Genomic DNA, 22,060 nt, shown 5'->3' with positions numbered 1-22,060 from the left:
ACTATAGCTGGAGCTATATAGTCGGGGGGGAACTGAGAGGGTGTCCCATCGCAGATGAGACGTGTGTCGGGCTTCTGCCCCAAGAGAACTCTAGACATTCAAGGGGGTTCAGAATCAAGGGGGAAAAGAGAGGATTTCTTTAACGCTTGTCTGGATTTGGCTTCTACACTGGAAGACTATTAATTAAAAAAAACGGAAATCCTTTAAAACACTTGAAATGGTTATACTACATAAAAGTGTGTAAATATCATAAAATATTTTAAATAGTTTCCTTAACATACCAATGAGTTTAAAAATCCTAAAAATGTATTTAAATATCTTGTATTACCTTCAGAACTATTCCGATTTAGTGGATCAATCAATCATTCAATTACTCGCAGTGGATAGGCCATAGGGTATGGATTATCGGTAGACCCACCTCGGCTCGGGTCTTGAGTCTAGGGTTTCCGTTTCGCAATTGCCGACAATGGAAATGTCTTTTGCAATTTAACACTTGAGTGCCCCGTCTTGATTTGCCTGCCAAAGCAACAATGGCGGCACCCAAAGGCGGTGCAAAGAGGGGGGGTTTCTAGTGGGGGTTTCTCGCGGGGATTGGGGGGTATTGGTGGGTATTGGTGGGTGGGGAATGGGGAGTGGGGCAGGGGCAACCCACTGCTGCCGCTTCTCCAATTTATGTGTGCCACGGAGGAGCGACCGCAGAAGAGGCGAAAATGAAAATGGAACTAGAGCTGCCAGAGATCGGAGATCCGAGATTCGAGATCGGGGATTGGGGACTGGGGATTGGGGATCCTCCACGGGAAACGCGACGCGGAGATGATGGGCCTGTGCACACTTTGTGGTTCTGTTTGGCAATAACTTTTAATTTATTATTTACACACGCGCATTTTTAAGGCTTCGCACTCAAAAATGCACAGCTTTTCGCAATTGTTGCAAGCGCGTTTTTTTTTTTTTTTTTGCGCCATTGTTGCTTCTAATCTTAAATATGCGCATAATTAATTATCCGCTGGCGTTTCTGCATTTCTGTATTTCGCTTGTGGTCAGCGAACAATTTTTGCACAGGTTTCTCTTTCCCTCGGAAAACAACGAATTCCATGTTGCAGCTTGTATTTACAAATTAGACAAAAAAATTAACGTTACTTACAAGCTAATTTTATTAAATATCTTCTTACCTTTTTCTATATTTCACACTCAATTGAAAAATCCCTTTTAAATAAATACGATAACTTTATTTATAGTCTTCTCATCATCGTTTAGCTCTTCAATTCGAATCCTTGGGCAGATTCACTCGCAAAGTAACAGAAAAAAAATGTATACATAGGTATTTCCATATTTATAGATAGTTGTGCGGCTTTATCGAGTATCTTTATCTAGTCTTAGGTCTAGTAAAAAAAAGGTTCTCTACGGTTCGTGTTCGCAGGGATGGGTGCTCACTAGGCTATGGTTCGTGGTAAGATCCTTTCGAATTCAGTGTTTACGTTCCATCTTAACTTTAGACTCTATTATTTACAGCTGGTTTAGTTTATCTTGTTATGTGCTTACTTCTTTTACTAGTTTTATTATTTTATGTTTTGTTATTAGCAGGCAGACTAACTTCTGGAACTCAAAACTCTTGTAAAACAGTTTAAATAATTAGTTTGGAAAGGTAGGGTTATTTTTGGATGACATTTAACAAATTCTAGTACAGCTTTTTCTTTAATATTTGTTGAATTTCAAGTTCTGGAAATCACTCTGCCTTACATCTATCTCCTATTTTTATTCATTATTTATGTACAGCTTTCTGATGCCTTGGGATTAGTGTTTTAATACATACGTTATTGGCTAAGAAAAAAAAAAAAAAAAAAAGATTGTACAGTTCTTGTGGTGATCCTGCTGCTCTCCTAGTTCAGTTCGATGTGCAGGTGCAGCGGTGGGTGGGCCAGCGGATGTGGGTGGGAGTTCTGTTGCGGATGCGGATGTGAGCGGAGGTGGATATTGGCTGGCATCGGCCGTTGGAGGATCCGATTGGGTCAATAGGGTCGCCACACCTGCGTGAGATCGCCGACGTCCTCATCGCGAGCGGACTCCACATTATTGCTACCCCCTGCACCACCACCACCACCACCAGCTCCTCCTCCACCACCACCACCCACTACTTCTCCGGCGGACTCCACCTGATGTTGCTGCTGTGGGTGGTGCACCTGCTGCTGCTGCTGCTGCTGCTGTGGGTGGTGCACCTGCTGCTGGTACTGCTCCTGGACGATCTCGATGCTCGAGCGACTGCTGCCCGTCAGGGAGCCAATGGTCAGGTGCTCCGCCCCCGTGGCGGTGCCCAGATACTGCTCCAGCTTCTCGGAGCTGTGCAGGTGCAGGTGGATCTGGTTCTGGTTGAGCGTCGAGTACACTTGCGGGCACAGCACCACCGGCGGCGGGGGCGGCGGCTGGGGGGCGGGGCCGCCTGCGGACCATACTGAGCGGTGGCCAAGCAACTGCCATACTGATAGTTCTGGTACCCGTTCGACCACGCCTGATTGTAGCCACCGCCGTAGTCCAGCTCCGACTTGGAGCCACCTCCTCCGCCGCCGGAGTTCCCGCCCCCGTAGCCCGCCGTTTGGTACGGATCCGCGGCGAATCCGTGTCCGTGCATCTCGGGCAGCACCGTCGGCAGGTGGGGGGCGTACTGGCCCGCCTCCAGCGAGTTGGCCGAGTCGTAGCCGCCGCCGTAGTGGTTCATCCCCATGCCCATGCCCACGCCCACTCCCACGCCCACGCCCATGCTCGATCCGTTTGCCACGCCCACTGAAACGGGAGCGGCAGCGGGGGGAGGCGGCGGAGGCGGCAAGGCCATCTGGTGCTGCAGGTGGGCGTGCGCATGGGCGTAATGGGCGTGCGGGTGGTGGGCGTGGCTGTGGTAGTAGGCCGCCGCCGAGCTGGAGGATCCCGTCCACTCGCCGGCGCCCATCATGTCGGCTCCTGGAAAGAGAATTAGATCGAGCAAATGGTTACAAGAGAAATATAGTGACAATCCGCAAAAAGATAAGCCATTGAAAATATATATTTCCAAAAGAAGCTATTTAAAAAGAGGGTTTGTACTATATTCTAGATTTACAAAAAAATATGATGTTAAAAAGCAAAATAAATAAAGTTTGCGAAGTATTTCAAACATCTTCGAAATGAAATCAGTGATAAATCGTATAAATATAAAGATTACTTGCAAAAGTTCTTTGCATAAGAAAAACATTCAATTTATATTTCTTAAGGACTGAAACTTTTTTAAGGAAATATCCTTACTATATAGATAGCAATTTTAAACAAGAAACAAGTTAGACGGAAAGTAAATTAAAAATGTGCGTAAGAGAACCGGCAAATGAGTGCCAGCTGGGGTCCCAATTAACCCTTGATTTGCCCCACCCGCTCAATTAACCCCCGAGTGAAGTTCGCCAGGTTGTCAGTCGCAAGCGTGGGCGTGGCCGAAGGGATAATTGAAAACATCATTTCATATGCATGGCAACAAGAAGAAGAAAAAGCAGAAGGAGGAGGCGGAGGAGGAGGCATGTGTGTAGTACCACCCACAACCCACAACCCACCGCCCACAAGTCAGACCCCACCTTAACCCCACTGCGGACTCCGGTGCATGCCAATGGGTTAAGACGAAAGACGAAAAGGACGAAAGAAAATTCCAAGACATCGGAACCCAGTTTCCCAAGCAACCAGCGGGACATCCGTCTCCTTATCCCCCTCCGAGAAATCTCGCATATTTTGATTAATTACGCAATCCAATCTTCCCTCAGCTGCCCGAAAAAGCAGCGACAAAAATGTCGCATAATTAATCAAATTCATTAGAAGCGATAAAAGAAAAATAGCGAGCGAATCAAAAGCATAAGCCAAATGAGGCAAGGTAAATTTGTTTTCAGGTAGCAAAGCATCATTTTGAAGGACTATTTCAGAGCCCGAAACCCTTTAAAATTATTCCGGGGAAGTGTACAAATAAATAATCTCAATTGGAAAATAGTTTTCAAGAGGGTTTGTCTAAGCAATCTTTACAGTTCTGTAAAATATAGAATTATTATGCAGTTTGTTAGAGAATAAAATTAGCAATTTTTAGAGGAATGCCGCTTGTAAATCGGATTTAAATTATAACAGTTATGGAATTGGACTGAAAAACCATTTCCATTTTTATTAATCCTGACTATAGGATGTATATAAAATACCTTACCAAATATTTAATTTAAATTTCTAAATATCTTTGTACTAAATTAAGACTTGATATATCGAGCTGTGTAATTTTCGTGTCATTGGGCAAAGACAATAAAATTGACAGCCAAAGGGGAATATTTGCTACGCACTATTGCAGGTAATAAGCGCAAGGCAGAAATGCCAGCTACGCACGTACTCATTTAACCCCCCTTTTGGAAATAGGGGCGGCGACTAATGAAAGGCTGGAAAATTGCAAGTTGCATGCAACTTTTCACCCGGCACTTATCACATTTTAATGTTTCAATTAAGGCGCAAATTGCGTTGCAGCAGCAACAACAACAACAACGGGCTAAATTGAAGCCCAAGACATGGGCGGCGGTGCAAGGGGGAGTGGTGGGATTGAGGTGGGGCAAGGGTGGACCACCGCAAACTTAGGCAAATGAGGTTGCAATGAAGCGAAGCGAACAGGATGAAAGCCAAGTTAGTGAAGTTGGCCAATTGAAAGGGGCTTCAGAAGGGGGAAGAACGGGGATCCAGGGGCGGGGATGAAAAGCAGCGAAAAGAGGGAGAGGACACTCGATTGGTCGTAGCTTGTAATTTGCTGTCAGCACGTGGAACTATGCGAAAATTCTCTCCCTCAAATTGCGTATACGCAGCGTATTCAAATAAAGATATATAAACTCCAGCCGGGAAAGGCCAAGCTTTTTTCTCTCTCTGGAAACAACTAAGTTTCTTGCGCTGCCAATCGATCCCACGGCTTCAACCGGATATCTTCGATTTTGGCCATATATCCGCTCAGCAAAAAAGGGTCAAGAGGGGGGGGTAAGAAGCGGATGCAGTCCGATCGGTCTTAAAAGAACAGAAACCACAAGCTGTGCGGATAAGTCAGGTGCCTTCAAGTGGCAGCTTCTTCAAAAGCTGGCCAAAAATTTAAGAAGGCGAACGGAAGGGGCAGACATTTGGGCAGAAACCTTCCGCCTTCTAAGTTAACTTATTACAAGCTCTCATTGATTTGATTTATGAAATATATACATATATGTTTCTTGTTTCTTCATTTTAATTTTGGGGATAATAACTACTACAAGCTCTCATTGATTTCATTTATGAAATATGTATATACATTTGTGTTTCTTATTTCTTCATTTAAATATCTTTCTAGAGGGGTACTAGTATTTCATTTTTCTTACTGTGCAAAAGTTGATGGCTTTCGGGACTCGAAGTAATTTTAATTAAAGTGCGTCTGAGTGGAGTTGTTATTGTGTTAGTGGCAGTTGCTTTTATTGGTGTGAATGGAGTTCTCTGCTTTTTTACATCATTTTTTATAGGTGCTCCCCTTTTTACTTCTTTTGGCCGGCAAAATGGCGGCAGAAGTGGAAAAAAGCCAAGTACTTGTACGTTAACAACAACAACAACAACAAGAACAACAACAACGATGCGAAACGGAAGTGAGTTTGCGGTTTTTTGGGTCTCGGGATTGGGTTTTTTTCCGAAGAGAAGGGGGGAGGGGGGTGATGAGCAGGGAAGTGACTGCGGCCATTGGTAGTAAAAAAAAAAATAAAAAAAAATTATACCAAACCGAAGTGAAGTGAAGTTGGCTCGCCACAGTTGGCCGTTTTATGGGCCAAAAAGATTCCATTTCAATATGTGTGACATTGTTGTCACTCTTAACCCCCCGGCGGGTCCCTTAACCCACCGATGGTCTGCATCTTGCAGCCTGCATCTCCAACAGCAAACTGCAAACTGCAAACTGCTAACTGAAAACTGCAAACTGAAGCTGCAACAGCTGCGCAACCGCATTTGGATTGATTTGTGGCCAAAAGTGGGAACCCGCAACGAAACCAAAAAAAAAAGAATTCCAATACCAATACCAAACTAACCCCAAGCCCCCCGATTCTGTGGCCAAATTTGCATATTTCCCCCGTTTAATGAAGGCAAACACGAAGGCGTGAGTTTCGGATTCGGGCTCAAACCAGATGCCCAAATGCACCGAAATGCGGCCCAGCAAGAATAATGACGAGGATGCTCTGCATTCCCAACTGCCACAGGTGTTTGAACCACACAACAATTAGAAGGAAGGGAGACCAGGATAAACCAGTTGTAAGTGTAATGTTTTCTTTTAATATTTTGCAGTATTTTAATAGGTAATAAAGTGATCAAAAAATGAATAAGCAATCTAATAAAATATCTATGTGATTTAACTGACATTTCTATGATTTAGTAAACCCAATCAAATTTTGTGTGTGTGTCTTAGCAACTTTGCACAGCATTTCGTTAATTAATAACCATACATTCTAATTAGAAGGAAGGGAGACCAGGATAAACCAATTGTAAGTGTAATCTTTTCTTTTCATATTTTGCAGTATTTTAATAGGTAATAAAGTGATCAAAAAATGAATAAGCAATCTAATAAAATATCTATGTGATTTAACTGACATTTCTATGATTTAATAAAACCCAATCAAATTCTGTGTGTGTGTCTTAGCAACTTTGCACAGCATTTCGTTAATTAATAACCTTACATTCTTGTCTAGCTCTTCACTTAACATCAATTATCATTATGAGCTTAGCTACTTCGGAACCGTTTGCTCCACTTTTTCCCCAACTTACATTTATATTGATAAAGAGTGTTCCCTTTTTCTTTTTTTGCTATAATCTCAACCCAATTTCTTTGAATTTTGCAACGATTTCCGCTGAATTCCCGCCCGACTGCCTTTGTCGTTTCTTTATATTGTGTAAATTAACAGCTTAAGCGCCACATTTAAATATTTATGACTTAACAGCAACAACAAAAGCGCCTCGAGTTTTTTCCCCATAGAGGCTTCGATTCCGATTCAGATTCAGATTCCGATTCAGATTCAGACGTGGATTTCTCGCTTCGATTCGGGCATTTCCGGTTCCAGCACTCAAAAAAAAAGTAAATAAAAAACGAGAAAAAAAACCAAAACATATCGCATTTGTTGCTATTATTGTTGCTGCTGTTGGTCGCTTTTGCTTTTGGCTAATTGAAAGACGACGACCAAGTCAACGATGTGTCATTCCCCATTGACAATACGTTTACGCGTTTATTTCAACTTCAACTGCCCCCGCCTCTGAATTAAAACCCCAAAAAAAAGCAGGAGAGAGTTGAGACCTTAAATACCCTAGGAAATTGAGAAAAGAGTTTAAAACAAATAGAAAAAAAATAGTGGTGAAGATTGGTTGTTAACTAGTTACTTTTAATTACCATTTAAATAAGAGAATTGATTCCATTTTAGAAATAAAACTATTTAACACCATGTAAACATGAACTGTAAATTGTATATTGGTCTACTTGGTATGCACTTAATTACTAACAAATTCACTATCCAACTTAAGTGTATTATAATAATATTAAAATTCTTCCTATTAACCTGTCATATTATCCCCACCAAAATCCAGAGACCCCCTCCCGAAGAAAGTGTGCGAAGAAGAAACATTTATAAATTAATTAGCATAAGCAAAGCGCTTAAGTCCGAACTTAACACGGCGATTTGTGGCTCAGATTCGTCTAGTTCCAAACTGGCCACTGACTCATCGGCGACTTCCGTGACTCAGTGGCCGGTTCGAGTGACTCTTGCTATATGTCCGAAATCCCCCACCAAATCCCCCAATACGCATCGCAATTTTTTGATAAGCCGTTGCGTTGCAGAGCACTAAAAATTCAATTAAAAGTTAAAACAATGAAACAGTTACAAGTGAAATTTTCCACTGTCTGCGAGGTGTTCTCCTGGCAACCCAAAAATAGCAATATACGTAGCTATATGGCCGCAGACCCACATGATAATAGATCGGCGGTATATAGCGCAGATGGTGCGGTGCTAACTGGTTATAGCCGCGTCAAGCGCGTGCTCTCAAAAAGCCAAGCCTCTGAAGCGGCTCAAATTAGTTGGGGTCTTGGGATCGGGTTCTGCGGATCGGAATTGGATCGTATCGCTAAGAAAGGGGTTAGCTTTTGCGGAGGATCGCCACCGCCGACATATCCCACATAAAGTCTCTCGCATGCGGTTGCCAAAAGGGGGCGTGGCATGCGGTTTAACTTGGGTGCAGAAAAAGCCAAGTCTGCCAAGATTTCCTGGGCATAAAATATTATTAGCTCGCAGGTCTGTCGTTATTCGAAAATTAAGTTCATTCTGTGGTCCCAGATATGTAAACAATATTAGCATGGGTTTACATACAATATTAATGGAGTGATCTTTATAACGTTTTCCATATATTTTTAGAATTATAATTCTAAATTTGTTGACATTCTGTTTCGATTTATTTTACAAACTAAGTATGTTTATATTACAATTGCATTCTATCTCACGGGAGTTTTCTCTGCTTCAGATTTCTGCCTTTATTATATCAAGTTAGGAATGTGAAAATCAGACTTTCTGATATATATATAACATATCAATATATATGTGTGATCCGTCTGAGGCCAGCGACAACGGCTCCGAACTATTTTTAAGCTGGGCGTTGGGAAAATAAATAAATTAGCGAGCGGCTGCCAAAAACAAAGCGAGCCATAAAAATACCAAAAATAAATCAAGATGGGGGCTGGGGTGTATGGTGTGTGTTGTGTGGTGTATGGTGTATGGATATATGGTGTATGGCAGGTTGATTAACTCAATTAAAACGTTTAGGCCGCCTGGTGCCAGTCAACGAAGCTCCACAGACATCACACATAAATTCCCAAGCGTGGCCGGCTTTCATCACTAACAACTTCATTGAAAGGGTTAAATGAAAAGCGGGAAGGGAAGGGGGAATTGAACTACACTTTGCGAAATTATTGGGGAGTAATCTAAAGAGTTCCAAACAGCTAAGCTTTTATTAAATAAAAACCCTAAACATGGTTTTAAAATGCATAACAGTTTGCTCCTCAAAATAAGATTTTATAAGTTAACTTTATATGTTTCATTAGAAAATAAAATAAATAAAATTCCAAATAAATTCCCAGTGAAAGCCTATACTCAATTCTTTATCCAAACTTAATTGTAAGATTTTTTGTAACAGTGCACTCGACTTACCTTGAATGTGCGGTGCATTCGGCTTGTAGACCTGGCAGTCCGAGTTGATTGTACTATTCGGCGATGAGTAATTGCTGCTCAATTGTTGCACCAGACCAGCGCCCGCTCCGCCGGCCACGCCCCCAGATCCAGCGCCTCCAGTGGGCGTGACCGCCACCGCGGCTGCGGCCGCTGCCACCGCACTTTGGGCCGCCGTTGTTGCCGCGGCCGCCGCCGCCGTCGTCACCGCTGCCACTTTGGCGGAGCGGCGCAGCGTCTCCAGCTCCTGGAACGCCTTCGTGGGGAAGCCGTCGATGTAGGGCCGCTGCCCCAAGCCCAGTGCCCGGTAGTGCGGACCGCCCGTCGGACCTGGAATCGAGAATGTATATCCCCTTCAGTGAGTACAAAATATTGAGTGACCACCCGACTTACTTCATCAGCAAATCCCACAATTGCTAAATGAATTCATATATTTCTATATTACAAATTATTTATATTATATAATTTATTAAGTATTGAAACAAATTCATATGAAGGCAGCCAAGGTGATGGATGGCGATAACTTTCAGCCTGGATTGTACTTAAGGATTAAACTAATTACATTTAATTTGTTTCTTTTTCAGGTTTTGGCAGTGTTTGTGAAGTGGTTCCTGCTGAAAAATCTTCATTGGAATATGGAATATGAATGAAGGATTTCACCAAGGATTTTACTGAGTGAGTACACTTTCCAGAAAATATTAATTAGCTAAAACTACGCATTAAGGTATCCTAAGTATTTGTAAGGAGAATCAAACGTTAACTAAGTAACTTATATTTAGTGATTTTCCTTAATATTAGTCCTAGTTTAAGCTAAAACACTCAAGAACTGACTCCATTTTGCACAGTTGCCCTTATAGTTTCAAGCTTTGTTCAACTCAAGGTAAACTCAAGCTGCACTTAACATACTCAATATATATATATTGTATATATGTACGTATATATAGTATTACCTTCCCTACATGCGATTATCGCTGCAGAGAAGACTTAAAAATGCATTAACGAAATATCAAGAGGAAAAAATTAATTCATATATGCATTACACGAACTAAAAACTCGAGGCAAAAACAAAGAGAGAACGAAAAAAAAACAACAAAAACAAAAAAAAAAGGTTTTCTTTGCAAACCGCAAAATTTTCAGAAACCGTAAGAAGCAGAAGCGTTGCCCCCTTCCCCTTTCCCCCTCCCCTTCCCCTTCCCTGTTACTCTTCTTCTTCTTCTTCCCCCTTGAAGTCAGTTAAAACCGGCTGCACTTTTCAAACACCTTCCCGAATGACAGGACTTGGACAAAATGGCGATCATCGGATGTCGATGCGATCCTCGATCCTCGATCCTTGATCCTCGACAGAAGGAGAAAGGATCTCAAGTGCGGAGAAGAACAGAAAGGTACACGAGAAACAAAATTTGAAGTTTTTCCATAATCAGCAAAATAAAAACAATTTAGATTACTTAGAGAACTATACTGGATACTGGTTAGTTCTAATATGTTTAAACTACTGGATAGTTCTAATTTGTTTTAATTAATATTTTTCCCTACCATACAAAGTATACAATAATCATAAATATGAAATCTTCTCTATAAATGTCTAAAAGTATCTATAATATTTTGACTTATCAGTAACCGAAATCCTGTTCTTCAATGCGCTAAAAACAGGGCAAGGAACCGCCTGTTCGACTTGAGTATTAGGGTATTGGGGATTAGGGATCAAGACTGATTATGGCCAATTGAGCAGATCGGCTTAACTGTTGGCCCGGCTTAAGCACTTGTCTAAATGCTGGCCAAGTGACGGAATAAGGTTACTCGTTGCGGCGGGAAAAACGGACACATGTTGCAATGCGAAACCCAAAACGCAGCGGGACGGCTTTCCACGACTTTCCCCGCTTTTCCTTTGTTGTGCATAGTTTTTGTGGCAAGTGATAATTGCTAATTGGCAAAACAATGTAGCCACTTATGTTTCACGTAATATTCTTTGTTTGAGAAGGGTGTTACACGGAGGAAAAGAAAACTATTGTAACTATTGTTTTGTATATACTAGAACTCTTTAAAAAGATTATAGTTCCTAAATAAATTATCTATTTAAAAGAAATTAAAGGCAGAAATTAAAGCCGGTATATTATTTTGAAGAACCTATTATAAACCAACTAACTTTCTTATAATATATCTTTCTAATGACACCATGATCTCTGCGGCAACTCTTTCGATTTAAGCTTAAGCACCTCACACTTTTAATAACTAATATTATTCCGGGCTCCCGGGTAATAACTCCGGGATTATACGATCTGCGGCACTTACTTGTCTTGGAGCGGGGCTCTCGGGGTCCGTCGACGGTCACCTTGATGGCTTTGGCGTAGGTTGCCACCTGTGGCGGACTCGTGGCCACCGTGATGGTCAGCGTGAAGCTCTTCCCTGCAACAAAAATCAGAGATCAGAGATCAGAAGCGGCAAGGCATTAGAGGACGCTAAAAACGCTGAAAACGGTGCAAATGCGGCAATTGAGTCGTAAATGTCCGCCGAGAATTTATGCGACGACCTCACTGGGCTACCGAATCAATTTGCCAGTCGGAAATTACCAAAAACCGAGCCCAAGGAACACGCGTCGCCTTTCGTCCGTTCGTCCGTTCGCCCGTCGTTCGTGTGTCTGCGGGCTTACCCCTTTTAATGGCTGCACTTCTTATGGTTTTTGGGCGAAAGTGTGAGCTTGTGGTCTGAGTGAACTCGGTAACCCCTTGAGCTACTATTATGAATTTTGGTATAGAGCATGGGGTGTACCTTTAGATTGGAAATATATAGGGTACTAGTTTATTGGCAGAATGCATGCCATGGAAAATGACCTTACTTGATGTACTTCATATTGCAATTGTTATGGTTTTAAAAGAAAAGAGTTGGGTTGTGGTTATACAAGATTTTTGGTGCTCTTTCATTACCTCCTTTGTTCATATTAAAATTATTAAAATAAAAATAATTTTGAATCGAATATCAAGGGTATACCCAAAGATTCCTGATTTCTTTGCCGGCGGTGCAATTTGTTCGAACTCTTGGCATAAATTTGGTTTATCCCGCCTTAATGGCTGCCGCCAAAGTCATTTTCGAAGTGCACATAAAATGAGGAAACGTTGCAACCTGTCTTCCGCCCGGCCACGCCCCTCATTTCACTGCCGACGCCCTAAATTCCTTCATAAACGGCAACATTGTGGCCAGAATAAGTTTGCATATTTTTTTGTATTTTTTTTTGTGTTTATTTTTTTTCTGGGCTTGACCAAATGTTTACACTATTTATGGCCATTAAACTAGACACCGTTTGAAGCAGCAGCAAAATAAAACTGAAAGCCAACGGCAGCTTTTATCGATTTCGGAAATGTGAAATGAAATTCGGTTTTTTATTTCGATATTTTAACAGTCTGTCTGTCTGACTGACTGAATGACTGAATGACTGAATGACTGACTGACTGGCCAGTGAAACTGCATTCGCAGGTGCACACAAACACATCTGCATTCACAGATGTACATATAATTAAACACCCACAAAAGAGACATTGTTGTTGTTGTTGTTGGAGGAGCAGAGGACGAGGTCCCAAAACCGGAGACAGAGACCCATCCAAGCTGACCGCAGAAACCTCAGTCGCATCCCCCCAAACCCATGTATTTTAAATGCCCCGAGGATTCTACACAGGTGGGTGGTGGGCGGTGGGCGGTTTAAGGTGGAAGGTGGTCGGGTGAGGAGTGGCCACATGACCAGACATTCGGAGCGAGTCCTACTTGATGGAAATTGCATTTAACTTTTAATTAAGAACTCTGAATGCTGCCAGAGGAATTGAAAAACGAGAGAAAGATAGACCAAACATTAGAAGAAAAGGGAGGATGGGGAAAGTATATTTAACAAATACTTTTTAACTTGCAAAATTCAACAATTTGTTGAGAAATAAATGCATGATCACATTTTAAAATATCCTTATGAATAAGTCAATCCGAACCGAAGACTTTGTGAGTCACTCGATAAACATATTTTTAATAATGAAATAAAAAAAACTATGTTATTGCTTAGTATATCCAATTCATAGTTGGGAGAGCCTGTCTCTTATAATTATGAGTCGCCTGCCTTGGGGTCATTGAAATAATGGAAATAATAAAAGTGCAGCCGAGAGCCTCAAACTAGACACAATAAAGGACTGGCCAAGAGATAATTGAAGATTTTGATGGGTTCATTAACCGAAACCACGACTCGAATGGCCATCAGTTAGAAAGCGTTTTGGGTTAGCCCGAAATCTCGAAATGTCTTCATTACGCCACAGAATTGGAATGAATTGGATGATGGCCCCAAAAGCCGAACAACCGTGCGTGTTCGTATTTTGTATTTTGTATTTTCTATTTCGTAGTCCGTATTTCGTATTATTTGGCCCAAAAGAAAGATCCACGAAGGGGTGAACACTCGAATTAATCAAGTGGAGCAGAAGCTGGCGGCAGAGGGAAACTGTTAAATAGGCCTGGCTCCTTTTCGTTGCTCATTTTTCAAATGGCCGCAAAACTGGAGCATCCATCGTATGTAAAAGTTCGTTAGAGTAATTGGAAAACGTTGCGTTACTCGCTCGCTGGCTTTCTTTGTCTTTGGTAAAATATCGGGCAACTAAAGACCCCGAAATGGTAGCGATAATGGCCATAATGGAGATGGAGTTGGAGATGGAGTCTAAAGCTGGAGTTGAAGGGATCCCGCGATTGGGATCTCCACAAATTAGTCATCATCAATGAACAATGAGCATCGGCACACGCACTCGGACATTCAGTCAGTCAGTTATTCAGTCAGCCAGCTTCATCTATAATCTCTTCTTCCAATATGTGCGAGTATATATCCACGTCTAAATATACACCCCAGTGAACCCATGAACATCCATGAGCCATCGCCTTTTGTGAACGATAAAGCCAAACCAGAAGCAAGAAGCCCCATTCGACTTTTGTGGGAACGAACCTCATCGAGCCGAGCTCTCCGGCGATAAACCCTCGACCGATATCACTCGGACTATATGTCTCTATATGGGCATGCCAATGGTACGTTTCGGTTACATCAGGCCCCCCGGAAAGTTGCATAAGTTTTTTGGCTGGGAACGAGCGAACTCAAGATCTTTCGATAAAAGTGCGAAAATACAAACTAAAGAGTTCCCAGACTGATTAGGAATTCAACGTATTCAAAGTGTGTATTTATGAACATGAACACTCTTGAATAAAAAATATACAAATAAAATTGATATGAACTTCAAGGTCTGCTCTGTGATTGAGTTTCTTAAAGGAGCGAAAGTACTTTGGCCCAGTTGTCTGAATACTCCAAACATAATACCATATCCTATTAACCTTTCCCCGGGGAAAACCACCCACTCAACCACTAAGTCGGATCAGGGACCTGTTCAAGTTTATCAGAACACCAGGGTTTCCCCTCTCCAACCCTTTCCCCTCCTTCCTTTTTTTATTGTGCAAACAAATCCTGATACGACTTATGAGTTCCTGGCGGCGCGTGTCCTTCATTTGCTTTGTTTTCGCATTTTAATCCCATCGCCGGCAAAAGTCAAGTCCTTTGATATGATAGATGATGATTATAATGTCGATTGGGTGGATGTACGGTAGCTGTTGATGCTGCTGCTCTGCTGATGTCGGTAATTAAACGGCTCTAATACGGATGGGTTCTCCTGGGCTCTCGTGATGTCCGAATCAGATGGCGATTCCAGTTTAGATTGCGCTTTCACCGCGGACTGAGGGCCAAATTAAAAACATGTCGACGCATGCCAGGGCCAGGATAAAAAAGGCGATAAACTGCCACGCCCCCGCCAACCTCATCTGGCGATTGTCCAGCCATCAAGTGAAGAGAGAAAGAGGGGGTTGCCAATGGGGAGGCAGTTACATTGCTTGATACCCTGCTTCCCGAAATAATAATGCTTTCTCTGGAGAAACATTTCTTATAATTCCCAAATAATAATATTGCGTGATCAATAAGATTTGCTTTGTAATAAGGCACTAAACAATATTATATTTTTTGATCTTAACTTTACTGCTATCCTAGAACTTCCAATCGTTATTAGGCCAACTACCAAACAATTTTAATATTTAACTTCACACCCATTCAAATGGCTCCTCTTGACTGACTTTACTAGCTTGACATTTCATTAGTAACCCATTGATTAACTCAAATTCAATCCAGGGTATTCCCATGGTCTATATCCATTGACTCCACATTCCGTTTGCACTCTGAGCCCCTTGACATGCTGATGGTTTCGCTTCCATCTGTTCTCGTTCGCTTTGTCATCTAATCAGAAATCGCTGCATGATGTCCGCGATTTCATTCCCGCCCAAAAGGTCACTGGGGGCATTAATGGGGGGTGGGGGTGGGTGGTTGGCTCGAGGGGGGCGTGGCCGCTAAGTGGAGTGAACTGTTGCTGCCTGAAGTTGACAATTTGGTCAGCGCTTATGTTCTTACATCATTAGCTTGTTATTTGCATGCCCCTTGCGCCGTTGCAGTAATTATTTTGTGTGCCTTTCGGTATTGTGTTTTTTTTCCTCAGCCATTTTTGGCGGCACGAGCCTTCAATTTCTGAGGAGGAGGAAGGGAGGAAGTGGAGTGGTGGGCCAAAAGGTTGACTTAGGGTCAGAAGCGGCGGCAACAGTTGCAGCTAATTAGCCAACTGCTGCTGCCAATCCTATGCAGCACATAACACATCGCCTGCAAGGCGGCATTAATTGTGGGTTCAAATCGATTACCAGAGCCAAAGGCCCAAGCATTGCGTGATCCTCTCCAGCACATTACCATATACCACATACCATACACCATATATACATATATATATATGTATATGTATACGTATGTAGGTGCAACTGGTAACGGAGAGCCTCGTGTTGCATGTTGCAAGTTGCATGCTGCCCCGAGGACTGCGCCAACTGCAGCCTAATGTGACGACTGCTGTACCATTGATCCTTTTCACAGGAGACATTAGTCACTCGTGTTCGGAGCTCAGAACTCCTGGCTTGTCACTCAATCAATGCACTTCCGACCACTTCTGAATTCTCGGGGATACACAACGAAAAAAAGAAGGAACCAAGAAAAAAAAACCTCACTTTTATTCAAAAGTTTAGGGGCAGGTAATAGAGTTTGAGTTACAAAGCTGAACTCCCTTGGAAATCCCTATTTAATATATTATTTATTATAACACTTGTAAATCTGGGTGAATTATAAACATGTTTCGTGTTTTTTGCAGTGCACTTTGAGGCAAATTTCAAAGGTTTACCCTGCAGCTTCCGCTTATTGATAAGTGAACAGGAAATCGTGGGAAGCTTTCTTTGGGAAACCAATAATCGACATTTGGCAAAGGAAATGCTGATTGCATTACTTGAGGAAGTCACCAATTTCCGCAGTACTTAGTTTACTAACTCCGAACAGTGTGTCAAATTAAATCCTTTCTTTCAAATTTAAATGCAATTTTTTAAGGAATTAAGCTACAAGCTTTTAGAGGGTGCAACCACATTAACATTTGATCATAAATATCCTCCCCATTCCCTGAGCTTATAATTCCCAAGTTGTTTTTCGATGGTCTTACCTCTGCCACTGCGTCCCACGAATCGCAGATCGTTGAACTTGGCGACGTCGTTCTTCATTTGGGCGGTACAGTTGCGCAGCTCCGCGCAGCAGTTCTCGTCGTTTCCCGCCCGGATGGTGACGTAGGTGCCGTCGCCCACCTCCGCCAAGGCGACGACCTTGAAGGCCATCGGCAGCGTCTTGTTGGAGCGCCAATGGGCGGGCAGGGCGGAGCACAGGAAGTACGGATTGCTCGTGCGCACTGCAAAATCGGAAGAAGAAGAAGCGAAAGGGGATTGGGTTAGCCAGGGGTTTCCATTAGCCAGGGGTCCTCTGATTAAAATCGTTTTCACATTTTCACGGCCATCAAATTGTGTAAAAACGCTCAATTATTTATAGTTCGTGTCGGTCCATAAATATCAATCATCGGGTGCCGGGGTCCTTCGACCACTCGCCGCCATCCGGCGGTGCATAATTAATTAATGAGCGGGGAATCGCCAAACGGACGGACAGATGAACGGACGGACGGATGGAAGGGGTTATCGGATGACATTTGACAGTTGACCTGCTGGCGAAAGTGGAGCAAAGTGTGGAGCCTGGCCACCACAAATGATTTCTCTACCCCTGCCAGCCGAATCTAGCGAGTCTTAAATAGACAATCATTAAATTTCAATTACATTCATTACTTTTCCAAACAGGTGTTAAGCTATCCTAAGAATAGGATTCTTTCCATGAATAAAAAATAAATTCATTTCTCAAAACTAGTGAAAAAGATCCTTAGGGAAAACAAAAAAAATATAGTGAGCAACTTTGGGACGTTCTTAGTTAAATAAAGTCAGTGCCATTTGAAAATATTTCTGGTTACCTTAATAAAAGCTACCCAGTGTACTATAGTTCCGAGGAACCAAAATCAACTCCTAAAATCTTTATAAGTTATATGTGAGGCAATTGATATTTGTGTTAATAATACAATTCCATAATTCCATAAACCCATACCATATTCGAGATCCTGAGAGCTGCAACTCGATATGGAGGCGACTCATTCACTTCCCCAGAGGCGAGGAGCCGTCTTCATTGAGCACAAGTTATGAAAGGACACAGGAGGGAAAGGAATACTACCTATATGCAGATCAGGGAACAGGGAATGGGGATTGGTGACTGGGGATTGGGGAATGGGGATTGGAGAGTGGGGAAACCAGTTCGCCAGCTAATTATCCGATCAGATTCGGCTTTCGGCAGGGGGAGCGATGAGCTGAGATTTCATTAGCAGCTTTCGCTCTGGGTCATTGATATCGTCGATGGACGAGGATGAGGATGGGCATAAGGATGAGGATTGGGGATGCAGGGGAAAGTTCAACGGGCAATGAAAATCTGGGGGATAAAGGGGAACGACTCGTGCGTTGATATCAATAACAATTATTGATATCAATTTACGCATATTCCAACGCGGCCTGTCCCCATCATCATTATCATGTTTATTATCATCATGATCATCGTCGTTGATGTCGTTGTCGTTGCGATCATCCCCATGGAATCCGATAAGGCTAAAAACCGATGATCGTGATGATGGGGAAGCCCCAGAAGTGCATTGTGCAAGGATGTGGCAAAGAATGTGCGCTTCACCTTTGCGGATCGGGTTATCGAACAGCCAGCCAATATCTGCGGATCTTCTTCAGCTCAACTTGGACACGAGCTAAAAGCCTCTGTTTTTTCTTTACTAACAACAATTTCTTTTCTTTTTCATGCAAAAAGTATTTCTTAAAAAAGTTCATTGAGAAGTATATGATTTTAAGGATTAAGATAGGCCTTATTGGATTTAATTATTTTATGTGACCCAATTGACAGATGGATACTCTTTCCCAAGAAGTTAACTTCTCCCTTTTCATTACGATCTTAGTTTTTATGGGTAAGGAAATACGGATCCAGTAAATCATAGATCTTAAACATCAATCGTAAACGTTGCAATAAATATTAATATTTATTGTGTAACAATATTTCTTCTAAATCACTGAAGTCTTGTAGTTTATAGGAAATAGTAATAAAAATAAGTATTAACTTAAAACTGAAAAGTAAAAAACGCAAAAACTGATCCTATTTATTTCGTACTCTTGAGTAGATCTACAAATCATAGATCTTAAACCCGAACATCTCCCTTGGATTTATGGAACCCCTAAATCTCCCAAAGTACTTTAAGTAGTATTCCTATTCCCAACTCACCCAATTCTCCGGGATGCTCCTGCTGCCTCTTCAGAACCAATCGCTCCATCCACAGCAGATCCTGGTGCACTGCATTGTTGTTGTTGTTATTGCTGTTGGTGGCACCGTTGTTGTTGTTGTTGCCATTGCTGGCGGTGCTGCTGCTGTGGCCGCCGGTGTGTCCGCTGTGGCCGCTGTGGGCGGTGCCATTGCTGGCGCCACCTGTGGGCGAACTGCTGCCAACACTGGCACTGCTCGAAACGGCGAGCACTTCGCCGGCGGTGGTGGCGCCCGTGGAGGCACCAGTGGCGCCCTGAGTGGCCCCGCCACCACCTCCTACTCCGCCTCCCACGCCGCCGCCGCCTCCTCCTCCTCCAGTTGCCGTGGCCACCGCGGTGATGCCCTTGAAGTCGCCGGTGGTGCTGCCCCAACCGTTGCCCGTCGGCGATGTGGAGGACGAGGTGACCATGGCCGGCGGATGGGCCGCCGATGGGGGTACGCCGGGTACGACGGGTGGTGCGGGTGATGCGGATGGTGCGGGTGGTGCGGATGGTGGTGGTACGGATAGGGAGCGTAGTGGTGGTGCAGGTGGTGATGGTGGCTGCCGCCGCTGCCGTTGATGCTGCGACCCAGGCGGCCGGGACCGGCGACGCTGACGGGCGCCACAGTGGTGCAGTGGTCCGCCACCAAGTCCTGGCCCAATCCCAGTCCCAGTCCGGCTGATCCACCCGCTCCGATTCCGACACCGACTCCAACTCCGCCCACTCCCAGTCCGAATCCCGATCCCGATCCCAATCCCAAGCCCAGGCCCAATTCCAAGTCCGATTCGGATTCTGGTTCGGGCTCCGGTTCCCCAACGCCCGTATGCTCAGATGGAGGCGTCTTGGCTGCCACCAGGAGATGCAAATGCATTCGTCGGTGACCTTTGATCCCCGCTCGCCCGTCCGCTTTTCTCTCAGTGTGCGGGTCGCAGGTCGCTTATCACTCTCCTCGGCGGTGTCTTTTGTTCACTCATCAATAAACTCTAATCTCTAAACGGTTCACAGAAAAAAAACAACAACAACATTGAAATTGGTATTTGTTTTGGCATTTTGTAACATCAAAAAATAATGTAGGATTTTGATCCAAATTAAAAACTGATCGCTCTCGAATTAAAGAACAAATTACTTTGAAATAAAATAAGACATTGATAAGCCCGCAAATAAATATAAACATATTAGTAATAATAATTATTAAAATACGATATTACGCGTAAACTAATAACAAATCGGAACTTGATAAATAAATAAAGCAGATTAATTCAGATGATACATGATTGTTTTTTGGCCCTTTTTTTAACTATTTAATTTTAGATATTGTGTTTAAACATTTTAAATAAAGGATTTTGTAATTTGTAATTTTAATGAAGCGACCACTTTTAATAAAATGTAAATACATTATAGGGAAAATCACAGCGATGAAGTTTTTAGAGTATATTTTAAGGCGTCTTTTGGCGCTTTTTAGTTCGCACTTTGATAAATTAGTCACAATAATTAACATTGAATTTGCTGCTTTTGTTGTTTGCGAGCATGCTTCTGCCAGATGATTTCTGGGATTTATTTGATTCGATTGTTATTGTTATTGTTTGCACTTCACTTGGCTGAATAATATTGTTTTATGTTTGGCGTTCAGTTCGCTGAGGCGGACGGGCCTCCTTTTCCGATTTAAGAGCTTATTATTATTTCTTGGAATTGATGTAACAAAAAATAGTACCAACTCCATCTTAGGTAAACAAAGCTTGTATTTATAAACAACTCATTTTTCCTGCTGTGTTTTAAAGTCATAACTAAATATTGCAAAAATACATCTTTTTTTTATATAAGCAAATATTATTTTTTTATACAGTATCTCATTAATGATTTAATAAAACAATAGAAAACATTATTTATATGCAGTTTAGTTTCTGGTTCAACTTGCACTTAATTGTACTTAAGGTTTAGTTTGTTTAGAAACTGAATATTGATATGTTTGTGGTTTAGTTTATATCATCATGTTCATTGTGTTCAGTTTATGGTGAAATTCGTTGTGTTCAAAGTTATTTATTTTGGCGCGCTTTTTTTAACTTTTTTGTTTCACTTACACAAACTGTTAGTTTATAAGGGAACTTTGTTTTTGCGGCTTAAGCACGAAATAAAAAAAATAACAGCGCGAAAGGGCGGTTAAGCGAGGTGTTTTTCTATTCTTTATTAATTTTTTTTAAATTAAACTGTGGAAACAATAATGCTCGCGCGTCGTTCGCCAAAACGTAACTGAAACTGAACTGTCTTTTGACTTTTGACTGAATCATGGTTGAATAAGCTTAGGTTGTCTTGTCGGGTCCGTCAGTCCTTTAACAATGCCCACAATGAGTGCGAGTGAAAGGGGTTTTTTCCAATAAGTTACTCTACCGTGTCTTGAATTATGCGAGCCGAATGAAAGCAGAGAGCCGAGCTCAGAGTCGAATCAAATGGGTTTTTGCGAGCCAATGGAACAGAGCTCTCGTCGCTTAAAACTCTCTTCAATTGGGGCGTATTTGCCTCTCTTAGAGCGCACACTCGCTGTGTCTCTGTATGTTATTTTTTTATTTAAAAAACTGCAACGGTAATCTTGGTCTTTAAAAATTTAAATTCCCAAAAAAATTTATAGTGAAAAATATCATAAATTTGTAGATTTACTAAATAGACTTTGTCTCGCTTTCTCGCTTGCTCCTGCAGTTGGCCTGCTGTTTAGCTCCGCCCACTGATTCTGATTGGCACAAGATTCCCAAGTGGCGCAGGTGGCACGTGGACATAACGGGAGCCCCGCGCCACGCGATTGGTGGAGCCATTTCATCCACCGCCGAGTGCAGCAAGTTCCAATTAGACTTCAACCTACGAAGAGAGGGTGACTTTCAAAAAGCGCTCTTTTATCAGCAGCGCGCGTTGCCATTTAAGAGAGCAGCTTTTGTAAAATGTAAGTTTTTAATTTAAAAAAAAATAGTCTAATAGTCTATGGTACTTCTTTTATGTATCAAATTCATTTTTACGAAAAAAAATATATCTAAAATATGTTCAATATTACAACCTTGTAATTTTTATCAGTT

General features: G+C 42.4%; 1 protein-coding gene across 1 annotated transcript; it reads right to left on the bottom strand.

Moving 5' to 3' along the window:
- Positions 1 to 1,218: 1,218 nt before the first annotated feature.
- Positions 1,219 to 21,227, bottom strand: LOC108097447 (protein lozenge). Its single transcript, XM_017199718.2, is given in 8 exon segments — positions 1,219 to 2,419; positions 2,422 to 2,949; positions 9,201 to 9,548; positions 11,508 to 11,621; positions 16,787 to 17,026; positions 18,982 to 19,459; positions 19,462 to 19,991; positions 21,080 to 21,227. Coding segments are annotated over 7 exon segments (2,532 nt in total). The 5' UTR covers positions 19,873 to 19,991; positions 21,080 to 21,227; the 3' UTR covers positions 1,219 to 2,006.
- Between the last annotated feature and the right edge of the window lie 833 nt (positions 21,228 to 22,060).

Source organism: Drosophila ficusphila, unplaced genomic scaffold (assembly GCF_018152265.1).
Source record: "Drosophila ficusphila isolate 14025-0441.05 unplaced genomic scaffold, ASM1815226v1 contig_197, whole genome shotgun sequence".
NCBI classification, from domain to species: Eukaryota; Metazoa; Arthropoda; class Insecta; order Diptera; family Drosophilidae; genus Drosophila; species Drosophila ficusphila.
The sequence above is the reverse complement of the archived record's forward strand: the minus strand, read 5'-3'. Positions and strand labels throughout refer to the sequence as shown.